The sequence below is a fragment of the Ammospiza caudacuta genome, chromosome 1 (genome assembly GCF_027887145.1).
Source record: "Ammospiza caudacuta isolate bAmmCau1 chromosome 1, bAmmCau1.pri, whole genome shotgun sequence".
Lineage (NCBI taxonomy): Eukaryota > Metazoa > Chordata > Aves > Passeriformes > Passerellidae > Ammospiza > Ammospiza caudacuta.
This window is the reverse complement of record NC_080593.1, coordinates 141,718,179-141,739,764: the sequence shown is the minus strand read 5'-3', so window position 1 is coordinate 141,739,764 and position 21,586 is coordinate 141,718,179. Positions and strand designations below refer to the sequence as shown.

At 41.4% G+C, this 21,586-nt stretch overlaps 1 protein-coding gene across 1 annotated transcript in view; it reads right to left on the bottom strand.

Moving 5' to 3' along the window:
- Positions 1-21,250, bottom strand: part of SYBU (syntabulin) — a 40,058-nt gene extending 18,808 nt beyond the window's left edge. The window contains exons 1-3 of the mRNA XM_058808820.1: positions 21,120-21,250; positions 20,754-20,940; positions 7,324-7,521 (exon numbers count right to left, since the gene is read on the bottom strand). Of these exons, the coding sequence (XP_058664803.1) occupies positions 7,324-7,521; positions 20,754-20,940; positions 21,120-21,146 (412 nt within the window). The 5' untranslated portion in view covers positions 21,147-21,250. The remainder of the gene's footprint in view (positions 1-7,323; positions 7,522-20,753; positions 20,941-21,119) is intronic.
- Between the last annotated feature and the right edge of the window lie 336 nt (positions 21,251-21,586).

The window sequence follows — 21,586 nt, the reverse complement described above, 5'->3', positions numbered from 1 at the left end:
CCAAATACAGTGGATTCATTTGTTCTACCTACTTTAAAACAAAACAGGACCTTAGTGCACTCATGCAGGCAAAGATAATTAATCCCTACGCTACAGACTGGGAATTGAGGTCAGATAAATTAGGGGCCATCTCTGCTCTAATCATCTTGGATGAAGACCATGAATTCACGTCCCTCACCTCCAAAACAGCTCCTGTAACCCCTAGAAGGGAAATGGCAGGTTCACCTGTTAAAGCTCCTTTGTGTTCCTTGAGCAATGGAACCAGTCACTAGGACCAGAGACTGTCAGACCCCATGTGCCACTGAAAGTTGTCTAAGGAGGCAACTAAGAGTCCAGCTTCACTTCCTCTGACAGAGGAGCTCCAACCAAGAGAATCTGCTGGCTGTGCTGGGTCTAGAACTAGAAGGAAATGTTCAAAGGGGCCATAAGAATCCAGATATCCTGGCATTTGTGGGGGAGGCTGGGCTTTGCAAATGCCAGACCCTCAGCAGTGTCACCCGCACCACCATCCCCCAAACCTCACAGGCTGGCCACCTTCCAGCCCTTACTGACTGCTACAACCACCAAACTCCTGCAGGGTGATGTCCCTCTGGGCTCAACTGCCCAGCACAAGCTCTGAGGAAGGCATGGGCTGGAACCCAGACACGGTGTCCTCACTCCTGGAGGGTGAGATGTGCATCCCCCCAGAGCACACCCTGCTCCTCTGGGACCCATGGAATGGAGGCCTTAGTAACTGCCTGTGCTGGCAAGTGAGGCAAGCAAATCTGCACTGCTCCATAGCAACAGACATGAAATTAAAACAGTAAAATATGCAGGAGGACCCAGCACACAGAATTACTATCCAGAAACGTTTTTTTTTTTTTTTTAGAAAATCAGTAGCAGCTATTTTGTGTGGCAAAATGAAATGTGAAGGGAAAGAAGAAAAGCAAAAGCAACTTAGGAAAATGAATAGGGTCAAAAACTGCCTCAACTGTATTTCCTAGATTCTGTATTAGAAAAGGTCTCAGAAATTTCAGTGTCACAAATGCAATTATGACATACACATAGTAGGAGGGGAGAAGACTGTGACTGAAACCGTACAGGAAACAAATGAGGCATATGGTTGGATTTGAATGTCAGGATGGTTATAATGGCTGCTATCAGGTGTGGGATAGAGGGGAAGCATTCAAAGCATGTGCTTACATCTGAGAAAGATGCTTCCTGCCTTTTTATTGCCAAGGTGATGTTTTAAAAAACAGATCAAAAGCCTTCCAGAAGCACAAGCACTTGACCACTGTGTATCTGCTCTTTGCCAAATATCAAGTGGTTTAAAGATATAATGCTCAAGTTAAAGCCCTCCTTATCTGGTTTCAGTTACTCGGGGAACCTGGACTTTTGCTCTTTCTCTTTTCACCTGCAACCTCCTCTGTACTTGTTAGAGAATCTATGCTCTACACTTATCAATAAACACTGTCAGATCAAGAGATTACTTGTTATTAATTCAGATAATTTAAGAGAAGAACTAATGGTCAGTCATAGGCAAGAGGTTCCATGATTTGGTATCAACTCAATTCACTTTTTTTGTTCTATTATTTGTTATTCTATTATTTGTCAATTCTATTATTGTTCTATTATTTAAAGTACACTGAACCTGGAACAGCCCATTTCCTAATTTCAGCATTCTAATGCATGTGACACCAGCCACATCTAAGTAACCGAATATTACTAGGAATGCAAGCATGAGTTTCCCAATTTCACCACTCAAGTATGGTTATCACTGGTTGCAGGATGGGAACATGGTGTTCACTGATTAAATACTGCATTTGTAACCGGGTTAAATGTTCTTTGCCATACCCTTGTTCTAAATTACCCCTCCCACAAGAAAAGGGGCAGTCTTGGAATGTGGGTTATGAGGTGCTGTTAAGTAAGTTACAGCAAAAAGACAGACATCAGTCTTCTTATTGCTCTTACCTTTGTGGGATGGAATTAAGAATGCCCATTTGCTTTAGGGATCAGTCAAGGCACTTTTCTATCTCCAAACAGAGGTTTTCCATTGGTTTTGGTGTGGGTTTTTTTGCAACAATCAAACAGTGTGACTTTGTGTTAAAATACACAGTACACCATCAGCATTTTAAGAAGTGTTTCAACATAATAGGTGGATGTCCTAGCAAGTAGTTAAAAAGATTCATTAATTTCTTTGTGTGCCATAGGAATTGTTCAAGTTAACACATTCTGTAACTTGGAGTTTGTATTCTGTACTGCTGCTCCTGAGTAACAGGGACAACAGATCTATTATTTTCCAACTGCTTGTAGAAATTTGGTACAGAGAATAAAGAAAAGTCATGCAAATACCAGATACAATGTTCTTGGATAAATGTGCTGGTACAACATGTCTTTCTAATGTTTTATCAAACTTTCCGAGATAAAACAAAGTCCTATCATTGCAAAATGATGCACTCACAAGGAAGTTCTTGACAGTGAAATAAATTTCCAGAATCACCTGTAAGACAATCCTCTCACAGAACTTACACACCAAATCATGTTTTCCAAGTGAAGCACATACCCACACATACATCAGAGTCAGACATTGCTATTCCCCACACTGCCAGACTCAAATAAGGGAATTAGTTGACAAAAGACCTGTAGAACAATACAGCCAGATGTCAGGAATATAACCTAAATCAAAATATTGTTTTGTTTTTAAAATAACCAAAGCGACTGACTTTAGAATACAGACAGATAAGGAGGTAAAGTAGCAATATGAATTAATTTATTTGCTAATTGTATACTAATGGATTAACTAGTCACTACTACTCCTTGCTTTCACAGAGGACTCCCAGAAATAAGTTCTTGGACATTCAGTGTCCTGGGAATCTAATCCTCCCACACGAGAAAATTAAAAAAATAATAAAAAACCCTAAAACTTCAGGAAAAGCATTATGTTTTAACAGCTAGACATTGTTAACACATAAAACATGTTCTGCAGCTAACATTTGCATTTCTTCTCTGATCTGTCTGGCTTATTTAAGTTCTAATCTTACTATTTCCAGTTGCCTAGAGTAATTTTCCTTGCCTCCTTTCTGATCACTATCAGCTCCAACACTGACTAAAAAAGCACCTGCACCTATTGAATACTCACAACCAAGTAAAGGCAATACATTCTGCTCCACCTGTCTCCCCTAAGAGTCCTAATTGTCCTAAGGCCTTCAAAGATTAATCTGTTCTGACTGGGACACCTTATCTCAAGGCTTATTTATGGTGGCTTAATAATTTCATTGGGAAAAAGTAGGAAACACATGTTGAATACAAAATTACTTACTTTGCCTTGTACTTACTATTTGTTAAATAACATTTTTAGTTGAATAGTGATTGTCAAAAGATGGTCTTTTTTTTCAATATACCTTCTTTTCTATGAACTTAAGTAGCCAAGCAAGGGCAGGAAAAACACAAATTGTGCCTTGCAACTACTCAACTATAGATCAGGCTGAAGCACTATATAAAGACAAAAAAAGGTCCAGCAACACAGGATTAGAAAATCGCTGGGAGATAAAAGGGACCTTTTGAAGCCACCCAGCCCAATTCCCCACTCAAGCAAGTCTAGCTGGAACAGGCTGTCCAGGACCATATCCAGCTGAGTTTTGACTATATCAATGGATGGACACTCCACAGCTTCTCCAGGCAATGTGGGCCAGTGTCTGACCACAGACAAAAAAAGTATTTTCTTGTGTCCAGATGGAATTTCATGTTTTGCAATTTGTGCTCATTGCCTATTGTCCAACAAATGTAGGTGCTTTGTGTAGTGGAAGCCTCTGAGATTTTCCCATTAAACAGAACAGAAAAAACTTTTAATGTCCAAATTCCCAGTGATGACCCTTCTTGAAATATAATCTGTAGCAGTTCAATGACACTGAAATCCAAAATATTGCTATTTTAGCCAGATTCAGTAATAAATGGCCAGATATTTTATTAGCAGTGAAAAAAAATAAACCCATTTTGCACAGTCCTCTGCTACCTGGAATATTTATTATTGTACCAAGACGTGAAAGACAGCCAGTCCTTACAAGGGCTCCTTTTGTGCCATAGTGTTTACACATCTATTCTGCAGGATTCTGAAGGTGCTAAAAGGTCTGGGACAGCCTTAATGGTTTTTTTTCTTAGATAGTAATAATTTCATGTGAAACTTCAGCAATTTCATGGGTTCTAAGAAACAGCAAACAGCTCCAACAGCAAACATTCATTCAGTAAACTGTCCCAAGTGTGCCTGTAACACCAAAAGCAAGAAGACCCAAACTTTACAGAAATGCTGAACACAGCTGAACAGATGGCCTTCTCAAATTCTGATGCTCACAGAGATTTAAATGGATGTCTGTGTTAGTTTAAACATGCAAGATTTTTAAAAGTTATTGACACAACTTCTGCTAAAGATTCTTTTCTTTATCCATGTGTTTGAAAGAGGCAGATTGTGAATACTTTCACGAAGCATTCTAATGGCAGTCAAAAAAGCAGATGAGAAAGACTCTCAAAGGAAGCAAAACAATTCCCACAGCTCTCAACAGTATGTGGACATAAACTACAGGAATTCAGGAGGGATCTTTCTAGGAGGACTACACAAGAATGTGAGCATGTAGAAGTGCTTATGGTTCTGTTTATTCAATTACAAAAAGTGTGGGATTCAGTACAGCATCTTGATAGAAAACTAAGACCAATGTTACTTAAGTCTTTTTGTGTCTTTTTGTGAGGACATTTTCTGCAACACATTTTGTATTGCTTTTAATATCATGTAAATGAATCACATCTAAAAGAAGGACTAACCTCTAAAATCCAGAAATTAAAAGGCTTGTAGCTATCTCTAAGAGTGGATGTTCTATTATTTTCCTTAATGTTCCTGTTCTCTCCATCCCTCCCTAGGAAAGCAGGCACAGGTTTTAAACCAAATTCACTTCTACACTGCTGTGATTCGGATTTAATGCACAATATAAACCATTTCCATCTCTCTCCAATGAATAATTTCTCCATTATTATAAATATTTTACAGGTCTAGCAAGAGCACTTCAGGATTATATATGGTTCTCTATGCAAACTACATAAAATATGAATGATAGCCTAATCCATTTTGTTAATACTTCAAGAGGTGAAGATGGCTTAGACTCACATAACAAGGCCTTAGGCTGTTTGAGAGGAAGAAAAGGCTATGTGTATTTTGCAATCTGAAGTACAGAAAAGAAAGATGAAGTGATGTTACTAGAGAAGCAGAAAAGTATCAAAGCTTGGGAACAGAGCAAAAACATCCCATGGTTCATTCTCAGTGCTATCCCTTTCTGACATTTCCTGAATTATCTAAATATTTGTGTAAGTGTTTCTTCTGAGATTCAGCATGTTCCAAGAAAACAATACTGGAAGCAGACAGATTTCAGCAAAATGACAGGAATTTTGAAGGTCTACAGAGATGGATGTAATTGTGTAAAAAATGTAGTGCGGGACATGGTAAAAAACAGTGGTAGGCTAGATTTTTGTCTCTCATATATGACTCCTGCTATGTGGTCATTGTCACAAGCTATTTCAGATTAACATGAAGTAGATATAATCTCTATAAATCAAGAAGGGCTTTTGGTAAAGAGAAAATTACACACAATTTCTTTTATATATGACAAGGACATGTTGCTGTTATTCTCCTCCATATCCCACTTCCCTTCTGCTGATCCCTGGTTACTCTCTGCGTGTTTTACTACATGGTGATGCCTCCTCTTTGCACAATGGCTACATCTTCTTAACTGAGTCACAAGAAATTCATGTGCAAGTAGGTCGTGAGGAAGAGACTGGGTCCACCTGAAGCTATGGAATGAGATAGCAATGGAAGAAAATCACATTAACCCCTGTGGCCAACACTGAGGAAAATGAACCACAGCTGTCCCCTGGCGTCACGTCTGACATGCCCCACTTGTGTCAGCTCTCACACTATGACATGATTTTGAACAGCTTTTCACAAAAGAATTTTGTGACATATTTGGCAGGAGGAACTTAGAAGTACTCTGTAAAACAGACCTGGTTGCTGAATATTGCAAAAGGCTAATAACTTCATATTATAAGGCAATTAAAGTGTAAAACTGAAAACAGTGAATTAATTATTGAAAAAGGTGCATAACTGTTCTCCATGAGCATAGGACTCTTCATAAGAAAAAAAATTTTGGATTAATTATTCACATTTTGCTAAGTGACATTCATATTCACAAACAAAATGGCTGTGGTAGCCACAGCTGCAGATCTGACTGTCATATGCCCCATTCACAGCAAATCTTGTAAAAAAGTATTACCTATCACCCCTTATGCACAGCAGTGGGAGACTGAGAACACTCAAGTAACATGGTGCTAAGAAATGAGCCAGATAACTTGCAGAGATAGTGGTAAAACAGGTTTAATCAACCCTTCCAATGACCAAGCCAGTGAAGACATTTTGCAACAGATTTCCCACTGTTTCTGGATTAAACATGGTGCTGGCAAATCTGAGCAAGTTTTTCATGGAAGTATCTAAATTGCTTCCAGAGATAAAATTACTCTGGAAACAATATAGCCAGGAGGTACCTGAGCTCATAAACCATGTCAGTTCTGCCACTGGCTATGTACAGGGCCAACTGTCTCCATGATTTTAATTAAACAGCAGCACAAATATCCTGACCATCGTAATCAAGAGCTGCCTGTATATGAACCAAATTATATTAAATATTTTATATCAACTCACTAAAATTACAGGAACCATTGGCACGTCTGAGTATTTGGTCTTGGATTTTGTGACAAGCAGGTGGTGATTTAGCTGGGGGTCTGAGGTGGCCCATTAGCCCAAAGCACTGGGAGATACACTCTTGATTCAGCCATTGCAGTACAGGTCCAAATCTGCCCCACTCCCACACACAGGCTGCCTGTCACACATCTTGTATCCCCAGGGCTGTCAGAGCCTGGCAGCACAAAGTTTAGGCAGGATCTAACAATAAATTTAAGGATATCACAAGACTTTTTTCTTATTTTAAGAGTCATTTCTCTTTGGGCACTAAAATATGAGTGCAGTTACTATGAAACAGAATAAAATCCATTTCAGCTATTTGATATCACCATCAAGCCTCATAAAAAAAGAGAAGATGTCAGTTGATTGTATTTCCATGAACAGGACAATAACAATAGTGTTTTCATATCTTTCAGGTGTCTCCACAGAAAGAAGCCACCTATTTTATTTACTATCAGCATTAGTGATATGACAGGTGGCACAACACAGGTGTCTATGTATGTGGGCACCTGTAAATATACCAGTCAATCAGAAAGTGTAATTAAGGAAATGCAAGGAATTTTACTCACCGGGCTTTACAAGGCTTGTCTTTGTCTCCTTCTTGTATCGAGCCAGCTGTGTATTTCCTTCACTCATTGACCCTGGACTGAATTTCTTCCTGGAAAAGTCTCCATCACTACCAGTGCAAAAACTGATTGGACTGTTTCCAGCATCAGAAGGAGTCTTAACTGGAGATACTGACTGGCTACTGGGACAGCCAGTGTCATCTGAAGAGAAAAGTAAAACATCAACATTTCTAACTAGTAAGTATATGAAAGTTAGCAGATTAAAAGAAAGAGTGTTAGCAGAATAAAAGAGTGTTTGAACTACAACTCTTTACAGTAAGTGATATGTACAGCCTTGGCTGAAGCCTGGTGAGAAGCTATTTGTTTCACGCATTTTGTGAAGAAATCTTGAATACCTTTTGGCAAGCTGAAAGGCAAATACTTGTACTCAGTCTGAAAAAATACAAAATCAGGGGCCACATAATGAAAATTCTTAGCTAAGACAAATTCCTTTAGCAAGGTTAAGGAATATTGCAGCATGAAGTTACACATGAGACACAAATGTTGTGTGGTGCACACTGGCTGCAGAGCAAGCATGGGCCACATGCTCTCCTTCAAGAAATGTTCCCATATCTGAACAACAAGACAACAACCTACAGCCCACATGCACGAAGTCAGGAATTTCATGTAACTGGAATTAATACAGGTTCCTCAAAATTGTCTTTCATTTAAAAGCAATCATGATCATAGAACTCTTCCATTCTTGACAAGTGGCTGTGAGGTACCCGGTTTAGAAGAGAGTGGGTGATACACAGATGGCTTTTGTTTAAAGCTAAATTCCTCTGAGGGCACACCAGCACTCCAGGGCACCAACAAGCCACCCTGGGAACAGACCCAGGTTCCTGACCTCCAGGGATACAAACACTCCAGCCCTTAACAACTGACTGCAAAGTAAGCAGTCTGAATTTAAATGAAATCCACAAATCAAACTCCAACTTCATGTAATTGTGTTCCATGTAATCTGGAGTAATTGCAGTTCCTCTAAAAGTCATGGTGGTTTAATTGATACACAACAAAATCAAACACACTACCCTGACTCTCCTGTGGACATCTAATTGTTCTTTCCCAGGACAAAATGAAAGCTGCCATCTGAATTATGCCATTGCACTCTTCTCCTGAATGCATTATCTTTAGCTAACATGAAACCCAAAGAAGTACCTGCAACTGAGCCAAATAATTTGCATGACTGTTTTGCACTTACCTTTTCCACCCTGTTCATAATGTAGGTCAAGAGTCATTTTGTACTGAGCTTTGCACGGGCGTATTGATTTAAAAGTCAGCGCATGACTGCATGTTTATGAGACAGAGGGGACCACCATATCTAAGACCTTTCTGCCCACCTCCCCTCAGCAGGAAAGAACAGCTTTTGCTTTTTTAAATTATTGCTCCCTCAATACAGTAGAAAAGCTTCTTTTGTGTGATCCAGTTTTCCTTTATGCCTGGGCAGTTTTTCTATCCTCACTCATCTGTCCCAAGGTTCTGCTTCTCATTTTTCCACTTCCTGCCTTCAGTCCCAAGTAAGGTACCCACATCTGATGATTGTCCAGAGCCAGCTGTGTGTATTAGGCTGCAGGAGCAGCCAGCAGCCTGAGGTGTTGCTTCCCAGGCCTCTGCCAAGTGCCAGGCATGATGCCAAGCCAAGGGGCAACCCAGCCTACTGCCAGAAACACCTCCCAGGGCACAAAGGGCAGTAACAGTGCAAAGCACCTCATCCAGTTTAATCATATTTAATTCTTTCAAATAATCCAAATCAAGCCAAAAAGCGTATCTTTTTGCTGTCTTGTTGCTGCTTTCTGTAACTCAGAATTAGTTCCTAGCAAAATAACAGGAAAGAGAGAACTGCTAATAAGCTGTTCAGCCTGTCCTTACATTCATCCTGACTAATTCAGGATTGCTGCCCACATGACTTCAGCTTACTTTTTACCCTTTCCATTACCACTGACATCACAATATAACTCAACACAAGGAAGAGAGAAGGTGGCGATTTCCTCCCAGATCAGCACCTGTTTCTCTTTCTCCAACTCCAGTTTGGAGTCTCTTCTGCAGGCTGGGTGAATATTACCTGCAGGACAGTAGATCAGCACCACTTAGTGAGCTCCTGAATTGCATTTAAGCAGCTGCTTCAGCTGTGTCCAAAGCATCCTCTCTTTAGAGGCACACAAACATTTATAATCAAGCATATTCAGAAATAAGTGACAGCTTGCACAGTTTGTTTTTAATTATGACCTTTCCACTTAGATGTTTCTGTATGTGGCATTAGTTTCCAAACTTTGTTAGAACAAAAACCTCCTCAAAACAAAAAGCAAAACCCAAGCAAAGTCCCCTCCCAAAACCATCCACCCAAACCCACAATAAACCATTTACCTCATCTCTCCACCAATACTCTTACTGCAGTACCTGCACAGGTTCTGCAGACCTCACAGATCTTTTTTTTATGGGAGAATTTATGTAGAAGTAACTCCCAAAGCTATAGAGATGCAGCCTGGAAGAGCCACAGGAGCTGATAAAACTTTACACAATGAAAGAACTAAACTACAGTGTTAAAAACTGGGGCACTAAAACCCTAAACCTAACAAAAACTAACTACAATTAGGAGAAAGATATCTAAAAAATACATACTAAAATAGCACAAAAATGTTTTCTTTACCACTCCACAACATTGCCTGTGATATCACACTGGTCACACTGTACCATCAGATTATGCCTTATCTACATATCCTTGTTTTACTGTTTAGAACTTCAGCTTTCAGTGCAACAGGGTATTTTTAAAAAGAACCAATGAGCTTGGCACAAAGAAAAATAGCTCTTCTCTACTCATACCCCTCGTAACCTTTAGATAGACCAATAACAATAATAACCAGGTGAGCACTCCCACTCCAGCTACAGTAAATGAATTATTTTATAGTATTCCCTCTCCTCCGATAGTTCATTTTATGTAATGTAAAACTTCTAATCCTTCTACTACTATTATCCAGAAACATGAGCAAAATTATAAATTTTCCAGAACTAGGGCAAGCTGTAGAGAAAGATTTTTCCTGTCAGCCTTTTGAATAATCTGCTACCACAGAATGGAAGAGCTGCCTATGAAACACTGGTGCTCACTGTCAAAGCAAGCAAAGCTCTGCTGTACATTGTGGAGATCCACCCAACCCACAGCTCACCCTCCTGGCACAAGGAAAAGTCCTGGTGAAGAGTGAGATGCTCTCCAGCTGCTTAGTGCCAGTCAATTGCCTGCCTACCTTCATCTTTCCCGCTATTGAAACCTTAACAGGCCATTGATTTGTATTTAATACTGTGGGTGGACTCCCCACAGGAGAGCAGCAGACCTGCCTGGGGACCCTGGGGAGCTGATTCCCCCTCCATCTCCAGACAGCCTGACCACCCTCCCTGCTCACTGCTGCAGGGGCCCCTCTGCTCCTCCCCTCAAGCAGAAGGCGACTGTGGCACGGTGTGTTCAGTGCTTCCCCCAGACCTGCAGGCTCCTCCTAAACCCTGCTGGAAACTCTGATGGAAGTAAAGACCTCCACCTGCCCAGAAATGGGCTAAGATAAGGAATCTCTCTCAATAAAGCAGGTAAGGAGTAGATGAGCACACAATGGGATTCACTTTCTGATATGATGTGCACATAGTTTCCAGCAAGGTCAGTTAAGGATTCAACCCTGTAACTCCACAGGAGTTTTGCTCCAGCAAGGACTTCAGATCTTAGACTCCTCAAGAGCAGAGGCACATCTTATTTACCTTCTCAGGCATATCAGCACCAGGAAGACAAAAAAGAGAAAGCTGGTAAATAGACTGTACTTCTGATCTTGCCTGCATTTACTTGCACAAGAGGTAAAATCACATGAATTTATAACACACGATTTCCATTGCTTTCTTTCACAGTGTCTTTTTTCCCACAGGGGCCTCCTAGGAGCATGCTGGGAATAGACTTTTCCTTTGAACATCAGCTGGATTTCATCACTTGAAATTCTACGTCCAAGTCCTCTCCCAGATCAGACATGCCTGCCAAATTTCAAAGCCAAGCACAGGATAGTGTCTCCTCAAACAAACCATTAGGAAAGTTGCTCAGAGGACTCTGACATTTGCATGCCCTGACTAACCTTTAAACAGTAAAACCAAAATATAAACAACAGTATTAAAGATAATAATACTGTGAACAATTGACAAAAATACTGTTCTTGTAGACTTTTAGGCTATATGTTAAGATGTGATGATTTTCTCAGCACAGATATCTTAGAAGGTTCACTAGAATATGCCTTAGAACCTTCCTTAAAAAAATACTGCCTTTCCCAAAAGGCTTCAAGAAGCTTTGAATATACAACCTCCTTATATAACACATGTAAATAATGATGCCCTCACTGAGGAAGCACTGACTTCTTTTTACTTTCACTCCTAGCTGCCAGATCGAGTTAGGCACTCCTGTGACACTGAATGGTCCAGTTCCTGCCTGATCCCTATTTCACTGTTCAACATCTCCCTCCTAAGAGTCCCCTGACCAGTGTTCAGGCTGTACATAGTCTGAATTTCCACCAGGAAATGTGGATTCTGGAATTGAACATGTAGCTCTAATGAAATCTGAATATTCAGTGTACCAAGACAAAAGCAATTTCCTGGCTTGTACCTGATGGTTATGATTGCATTCATCCCAGGATCTGTTAGTCTGGGTAGCCACAGCTCTGCCAGGAAGGTGCACTGCAAGCTGGCTATTGGCAGTGAGGGTACCACAAGGGGTAATTTTTCAGGGTAATCTCCCAGTCTGTTTACCTGCCTCATCTGTTTTAACCCTCACTTTTTGAACTGTTTTGGTCTTCTCTTCATGACCAACCTTGTAGCACAGGAATGTTTATGCAATTATGGAAGTTGCTGACAGACACCAAAGGGTATACAGCACCTGCCTTCCACCTGTAAGTCTCCTTCTTATTAAACAGAGAGAAAGAGGCTCCTCTGGAGGGTGAGTCAAGAAGGACACCCCCTTCAGGCTAAGTCACCCCAGTACTCTGAGTCACGGCCTGCAGAGTCACAGCTCCCACCAAGCACCAACACAGTCACTGCTCTGACCTGGGCAGCTGAACCAGTCAGTGCAAGGGCTCAGTGCCTGGCAGGGAAAACGGTTAATGGGAGAGTCACGGTGTCATTCTGGAACAACTGGGAAACACAGTAAAAGCAGCAGAGTATGAAATTAGTAGTACACATAGAAAGGCAGAGGTAGGAGCATATTCACATTCAGACCAGCAGGGCATCAACAGGCATAAATCCTACCTCATACCTCTGGAGATACCCTCACCTTTCCAGCAACCACTGAGGGAGCACAGCCTAAGGTAAGAAGTGGGAATATTCTCCTCAGCTCCTGAATGCACTAAAACCTTTCATTTTTACAGAGGCCATTCCAGTATGTGATTGTATGTACTCTGTAAGTTTAATAATTTGCTAATAGCAATTTGTTGCTTACAAAATCACACAGACTTTAGAAAAATACATTTATTAACTTCACTAAAGGTAGAGTCCTAAAAACGCTATTAGTTTTGGTCCTTCTGATCAATTTAAAAGTAGTTTCTTAGCTATTTTGAAGATCTGTCTGGCCTGGTATTTAAGAAGATGCCCCAGAATATGACATACTTGTGAGGCAAGTCTCTTACCAGAAGTCAAACATAGTAAAGCAGAGCTGAAGCACAAGGACAGCTACAGCAGTGCCAGGAAAAGACAGCAGGCCTACTTATGGAAAATCCTACCATGCAAATAATTTCCACATTTAATCTTGGTGTCTCTGCAGGCAAAACTCGAATTAACTACGCTCCATTTTGCTTGTGAACAAAGGCTGGCTAGCAGCTCCACCACTCCCAGAGGTCACCTACAGAGGCTGTGCAAACTCCTGTCCTTGAAGGGTTTCTAGACTTCAACAAATACATGGCTGCTGGGATGTGCTGGGAACAGTCTGGCTTCAAAAAAGAGGCTGGATGAAATGACCTCTACAGGTCCCTCCAACCTACATGCTTTTATTTTTGTCAGATATTCCGCATCTGGAAAACAACCTGCTATTCACAGTCCATCTTTCAAGCGAGAACTTTTGACTGTAATGTTCTAGTTATAAAATCTAACCCAGTAATATCACAACTAAACATCTTCAACTGCTTGCTGATGATCATCAGTGCACAGGCAACTTTCACACCTGTTGCTCACCAGCCCCTTTGAGCTGGCTTCTGTCACACCCACAGGCTGCCCACTAACTGCTGAAAATTTAGTATGAGAGCTGCTCACTGAATTTGGAAAGAGGCCCTCTCTGCTCAGTCACAGCATGGCAGGAATGCTGACAGGCTGAGATTGGAAGTATAAAAGAAGAGAGAGGAAGGTGAAAAATGATGGACTGACCTGCTCCTAAGCTTGGGCATCTTTTGCAATGCAGGATTTCACATAAACATGTCTTTAAAGCAATCTGCTCTTGATGTCTGAGCTGTGCAATTGCTAAGTCATACTGAAGTAGCTAATTTTAATTTATTTTGGCAGCTAATCTACTAATGTTCCTTGTATTTGAACATTTCACTAACAAACAGGACTGACATGAGCTCTCTCAAAGCATATGAAAAGAAAGAGGACTATGTAATTGTGGTTTACTGGCTTTGTCATTACATTTATAGCCCTACTAATGGTGTATTACAGAAAAGAAGCATAAGGGCTTACTAGTAAAAATATCAATAAAAATAGTACTGTTACTAGGAGAGCTGTGGTCAGGAATAGCACAGCTCCCTGAGTTTCATTATCACATCACAGGAAACATCTGGATAAGGGGTTTAAGGTGATAAAGGACTGAAAAATCTACTTGAAAATTTTATAGAATTTTTTAAACTAAATGTAAGGACAGGAAAGAATCTAAAGAAAAGACAAAGAAGAGTCTTTTCTATTTGATATGGGTTTAAGCAATTTAGTAGATCTCATTAATCTTTCTGAGGACAACAGCTGGAAGTGGAACCACTGCTGCTACCTCTGGTGGGAAAGCATTGACTAAATCCAGTGTAAGAAATACTATGCATTTATTATTAACATTAAGTGAAATATATATGTATATATAGGTGGGTTTCTGTGGGGTTTTGTGTGGTTTATTCCATTATGCAAAAAAGAAATAAACTAGAAATATTCTTTCCAGTTTTGAAGGCACCATTTTGAGAAATAAATATTTTCAATAGACCACAAAGAATTTTGTACCTATTCCTCAAATGGTGCAACATGTTATACTCACTTGGTCTCATATATCTCTGCCTCCATGGCTAACAGCCAACTGTGACCCTCACAGCTTCAACATCACCTCATAAGGTTGCTTTGCTTACCTTCTCATGGAAGGAAATAATATATATTCTATCCATTGTTGTTTTATACATATTTTTCTTTTATCTTTTAACTATCCTCAAGCCCAGAGTGGCACTGAGCAGCACCACAGAATCTAGTCACACACACTTCAAAACATTGCTTGAAAATTTCATGGGTATGTACTAATCCTATAAATGTAGGGCTAAAATATGTAATGTTGAATTTCTCTGAAAACATCAAGATTCTCTTTAACAAAAAGTAAATTGAAGACTTCTGATTCAAGTTTCCTTCCTGCTACAAGTTGTGATTTTCTTCAGAGAGCATGACAATATTCAACTTAACAAAAAGTTGCATGAAAAGCACTGTAAAAAAAAAGTATTGGATTATGCATTTGTGGTGAAGAAAATACCAGCTAGTGTTTAGAATCCAGTCCATAGTACACAACAAGCTACCACTAAAAGGGCAGTAGAAAGGCTGAGGTGTAGTAGAAAGGGTGACTGTTCTCAGAACACCATGCACAATGTTCCAGGGAGAATAGGAACTGTCCTACTGACCCCAGGAGGCTCTGGGTTGGGTTTTAAAGGTTCACAGTACTGACAGACACATAAAAAGGTAACAAAAAACATCCAAAAGGTCAAATATTTTGGCTTCCAGATGTTGTTGTGTGGCAAAAAGAACAAAAGGACTGTTACTTAGGGGCAAAAATACTGAAGTTGAAAGGCAAGTAGGGAAAGGCCAAAAACTGGGGAACAAGCAGACTTGCTCTTTAGTACCTAGGCACTGTTCTTATTTCCAGGTTTGGAACAGATCTGTGCCACAGACACAGAACTGGTGGATAATAATATGAACCAATAATAAATTATTGCATGTAAGGTGGTCCAGCAGGAAGTTCTCTAGGGAAGCAGCAGTGAGAAAAGGAAGCATGTCACCAGTGCCACTCTCATGAAAAAAGGCCAAATGTGTATTTTTGAAAACAGATTTTGTTTCAATGTTTTTGTAAATTAATATCACAGTCATCACTGAACTGCCTTACAAAGTGCTGCAAACGAAAGTGCTAGAAGAGTCCTCCAGAAAGTCTGAAAGAAAGGCAAAATGACTGTGGGAAAGCATAGCAAAAAGGACTGCAAGAAAGAGAATCTAACTTTCAGTATCACATTCTTGAGAACTTTTAAGCATGTTTATGTGAATCAGTAACTTAGAGAAAAAAATCAAACACATAAACCAGTAAGGAACTATTTTAAATTTTTTTTTTCTTATAAAAAGAAACAAGAAGAATGAGAGAGCTCACTGTTTCCATAGTAATACATATATACAACATATATACAAACAAATACATATATACATATACATATTTGTTTGTATACATCTATACAAACAAATAATAGGAGCAATTACTTTCAGTAATTTGAACTAACTGTCTGGCCTCAATCTGTTGACTTGTTAAAATACAAAAAAAATTTATTTTCTGTATCTATTTCTATTTAGGAATATATATTTCAGTACACATACTTATTTTGTGTAGTCTCCAAGGCTGCTGCTTTATAATGCAATGTGCTTCAATGCTCTTAACAGAGAAATTATTTACTGGAGTGCAAGAAGGTACAGCTTTTTTCTTCAGTAAGGGTTGTACAACCTCTTCTTGTCTGAGGCAAGCAAAATGGGTTGTGCATTCACATGGACTTAATAAGCCTGCCTAAAGCCTACATGCTTTTTTGGACACAAACTGTGAACTCAGCCCCAGCATCCACCAATAGCTGGGCCAACTGGCGAATAATCTCTGAGATCAAGGGCACAGAAGCAAGTGAGCAAGGAATGGCAACACTGAGATTCCTACTGCAGCACCCACACCCCAGGCTTACAGTGCAGCCGCTGTACATGTGTACATTTATTGTGCCACACATGCAAAGGACAAGATTTAAATAAAATCTCAACCCCAGAAAAGAGCAAGTTATGAAACAGAGATTGAATTTGAATAAGTATTGAACCAGATCTTGAAATTTTAAAGAAAAAGTAAGAACAAAGCTTCAATTCCTATTTTTGAAGACTGCGTTGGAGTGAGTCACAGTCAGTGATGTACAAAGATGCTGGTTTTCAATAGCACTATTCAGTCTAATTAAAAAGGTGATTTACAGGTAAGCCCAAGAAAAGAGGAACTGTTTGCTACAGCTATAAACCAAGTCCTCTGGCTCAAAATTTCTTTTGCTAAACTAATTATTAAATATACAAGAGCTTCGTGGAAACCTACATCATGGTTACCAAAGCTTCACTGCATTTGCTCATGAAATTCTGGCAAGTTGGCATCCTAGAAAAGGCTGAAAAAGGATTTGGGCAGTGTTGCAAAGGTACTGTGGAACAAGTCATCTTTATACAGAGAAATTTAAAATCTGAGTTATTAAAAAAACAAAAGTAGAAAAGAAATTATATCCCAGACTAAATTCCTTTTTAAAAGAAAAGCTGAATACATTTACAGAGCTTTGCACAGGCTGATTTCAAACCAAGGACTCCAAAACCAAGGACAGTGCTCCGCCCAAAGTATCATATTTCTTACAAAGCAACCACTAACTGGAATGACCAAAGGCCCAGCAGCTGCTCCGCCATGGATCCCTCAGCAGGAGGCTTGTTTGAGAGGCTCTGGGTCACATTCTCTGCACAACTGACAAGGTAAGTGCACAAAGCCACCTGAAAGCCAAGTGCAACTCAGGAGAGAAACACGCTTGACATGGGCAAATGCTCAGTGGCAGCTGAGCCACACAAAGCTGCTGGGAAATGTCCTTCCATCCTTTGACACTGTAGGAGTTCTGTGGCTAACATCCAAGCCAAAGGAGAGAAGTGCTCCCATATCAAATGACAACCAGCACCCCAGATGTTCTAAGGTTTTAAGAAAGGGTTGAGCATCGTGAACTCAAGCACCAAAAGCTCAGCTTGCCTACACACCATCCAGACAGCATCCACATTCACTTGGCAGAAACAAAGAATATTAAAAACACATATAAAAGCATATTAAAATTTTGTCAGGAATTTTCCAGATATGACGAACACTCTCACTGTGTTCATATGGACTTACGAAGCAAAACTGACATAAAGTCAACTGCAAATAATTGACCAACATGACCAAGTGAAGCTTAGATTCACTCAAACAAGACAAAGAGAGAGCTGATCATGCAAATTTAAACCAATCACAGCCAGAACTAACAACTTCTTCAAAAGAAACTAAGCATTACAAAAGCTGTCTCTTTTCTGTTGCCAAGAGATATTTTTTGCTGTTACCACCATTCCTGCAGCACTGCCATGGTTCCCAAAACCAACATTATTAATACCTACAAGATTTACCCTCATTTAAAATGGAGGAACACCAAGCCTTCACTTAGGCACTGACACCAGTGTAAGCACACAAGGAAAATGGACAAGATCAGAAGCTCTAGGGAATGAAGCAAAAAATACATATTTAATGGATGAGGGGAAAAGAGTAATTTCTATTGGGCTAAAAAGAAATCTGCACATCATTACTTGGTGTCAATAATAATGGAAGAAAGGTAGAGAACAATCTGACAAGAGAAGGGTAAAGAGGAAATGAATCATTCCAGGGATTAATTCATACTATGTTCTGCTTATCAAAAAATTTTGGGGGCTTAACGCTCAAAAGAAATTACAAAAGAGACATGTATCCAAATGCTCACAAGCTTTCTCATACTGCTACATTAGTGTTCCCATATGCTCTCATCTTCCAAATATACTACTTGCCAATTTTAAATAACCTTTTTTGCACATGCTACTTCTAAATTAAGAAGCACCAGCAGAGGCAGGTTAGGGCTGTGGCCGCTCCACTCACCTCTCCACACATCTGTTCACCATCCCCTCCCCAGAAACAGGAATTAGCAGCCCCCTGCTGTCCCTGGGGGATTTTACTCTAAATCAGACAAATGCTGATAAAGAAGGATCGTAAGTGGAAGACAGGAGAGAGATGTCAAAGAATGAGGAAGTCAAGTCAGTGACTGTTGCCCTACCTGCATCCCAGTGAAAAATCCATCAAACCTAGCAACAACTGAACCAGGGTCTAGGATGGAGGACAGTGCCTTGGCTGATCCATGGCTGTGTGAGGTCTGAAGACTCACAGCAGCAAACCACGTAGAATGTACCTGTATGGGTGCTGCAGACAGATCTAGGAACACAAAGTGCTTATGTGGAGGAAAAAATCAAACTAAATCATTGCAGCATGCGTGAAATAATAAAATATGAATCAAATAAATAAAAGAGATGAGTGGTTGTGCTTAAGATGCCAGTTAAGAGACCAGCATTGCATGCTGCAATACCTCTGTGAAAGATGCCTTAAAATGGTCAAGCCATGAGATCAGACACACCCAGAATAAAAAAAAAATGTGCTGCTGGGACTCAAGACAGCCTATACAGCGCAGTGGGACAGCAAGGGTATATGACAGTGACAGCTACTTGTTGAGTAGATCTGAAGAGCAGGGTACAAAAGATGAAAAAAATGTCAGTGATCAAGATGAAAGGCTTGTCAACTCAGAACGAAAAAATTTAGGATGAAAAGCAGCCATTTGGGAGAGATCATAAAAATAACGTTTTTCTAGAAAGCTTCAAAAGATTTTATTTCTTTGGAACACAAACCTGCAAACTCAAGCAGGTAAGGTGGAAGGATTAAAAAGGCATGGGAAAAAGACTACAGCATTCTTCCAATCCTATGATGTTTATTTAACGCTCTGCATTGTTCATTAAACAATAACCAAATAGATCATTCCACTGAGCTTGAATTGCAAAATCTGGCAGAGCTAGACTCAAACATGGATATTGTGTTTCTCATCTAAGAAAACTTGTACGCTGTGTTCAATACACTGCTTCTCATGAAAGGAGTTAAAAAAGTAATAACAGTAATCTAATGCACTGTAGTGAAGACCAAGATAAATAACAGCGTTCCTGTCTATTCCCAGGAACACCTCTGAAAATTGAAAACACTTTATAAACTAAAAAAAAGAAAGCTTGAGAAGTTGCTGTGGTACTAACTATTGCAAAAAGACTTCTTATAATGCAGATTTTTAAATAGAGAATCACAGAATCATAGAAACACGTAGGTTATAAAGACCTCTAAAGTCATTGAGTCCAACCACTAACCTAGCACTTCCAATTCCACCACTGAAATTGTTATGCTTTCCATAAAACTGAGTATTGAAAACAAATTTCTCCACACCAGAAATACCTTTTGAATTACCACAGGCATATAGAGTACAAGGTGTTCATGATGTGACCCTCAATTTTTTTATTCATGTACATTAATGTCATTTGCAGTGAAGAGTTTCACTGAATTAAAAAATTACTCACCACTAGTAGGCATCTGAGTCTTTCACTGCCAGTTGAGGCATTTAAATTGTGTTAAACTCTACACAGGGCAAATATTCAACATAAAAAAATCTGGTTTTGAGTTGCCCCTTATGTGATATTTTGAAAAGCAAATGACATTTTTTTGGTCTACAGTTGGAGAGGAATAATTTCTGATCAAGCACGGATCCATTGCCCTCTCTGTAGAGAAGCCATCATGCCCAGCTCATATCTGGTGACACACTCATCAGTAGAAGCCTGAATTCTGAAATAAACAAAACTTATTTCAATATGACAGGGAAGACTTCACCTACATATTCTGTTCCAATTCATGGAGATCACTGTCAAAAAACCAAAAGGAATTGCAGTCTGATAGCAACTCCCCTGTTTTACCAACTTTTGATTTAAGGGCTTTTCAAAATGCCTTAATACCACACTGCAGACGTTAAAGCAAATATATCTCTTTAAAGCAACGCTTCTGCCGCAATAAAACCGCCAACTTTTTTAGCAGTGGATAGCAGAACTCGGAATGGAAACATCTGGCGTCGCTTACACACACATATTAAAAGAACAGATACTAGATTTCCCTGGAAAAATCGATGGTTGCCCTTTTTCATCGGTAAAACGGGCTGCTCATGCGGGCTCGATGGGAGCCCGGCTCACAGATGCTGCGGCGCGGATGGCAGCGAAGCCTCGGGGGTGGCCGTGCGGGGCACACCGCGCTCCCCAGAGACCCCGAGGCTGGGGGGATCTCTCTGCGGTACCTGAGCAGAAGCTGTTGCTGCTGATAGTCCTGCCGGAGCCCGCGGAGGAGCTGGGCGGGTTGAACTCCCGGCTTTCCTCTTCCGAAAAGGGCGATTCGGAAGCGGGAGATACCTTCTGCTGCGGCCGAAGGACCAAGCGGGGGATGCGGCTGCGGGACACCTCCTTTTCCAGCTGCGTCCTCTGCTCCTGCTCGGGAAGGGACACCCCGTCAGGAACCTCTCGGATGCGCCCTCCTCTTTCCATCATCGAGGCAGGGGCAGGCAAATCCCGGCCCCTCCGCCCCCCCCAGGGCGGGGGCAGGACGCGATTTGCCTGCCCCTGCTTCTGCTCGCTCCCCGCCGCGCCGTCCGTCCCCGGCTCCTCACCTTGCCGCTCTCCCGCAGAGGCCCCATCGCTCCTCAGTCACGGCGCAGCCCGGAGCAGGCACCTGGCATGGGCGAGAGGGATGCGCTGAGCGGGGCTGCGCTGCCGCTGCCGCTGCGGCGCTGGGGGTGGCGCTGCCCGGCCCGGCCCCGCCGCCGCTCCCCGCCCCGGCACGTGGTGCCGCCGCAGCGCCCGCGCCCGCCCGCTCGCCCCGGGGCCGCGGGCAGGTGTGGGGCTCGGCCGGGCCGGGGGAGCGGGGCTGGGCCGGGCCGGGGCAGGTGCGGGGCCGGGCCGGGGCAGGTGCGGGGCCGGGCCGGGGCAGGCGCGGGGCTGGGCCGGGCCGGGCCGGGCTAGGCCGGGGCAGGTGCGGGGCTGGGCCGGGCCGGGGCAGGTGTGGGGCTGGGCCGGGGCAGGTGCGGGGCTGGACCGGGGCAGGTGCGGGGCTGGGCCGCCCCTCGGCACCGCTGCC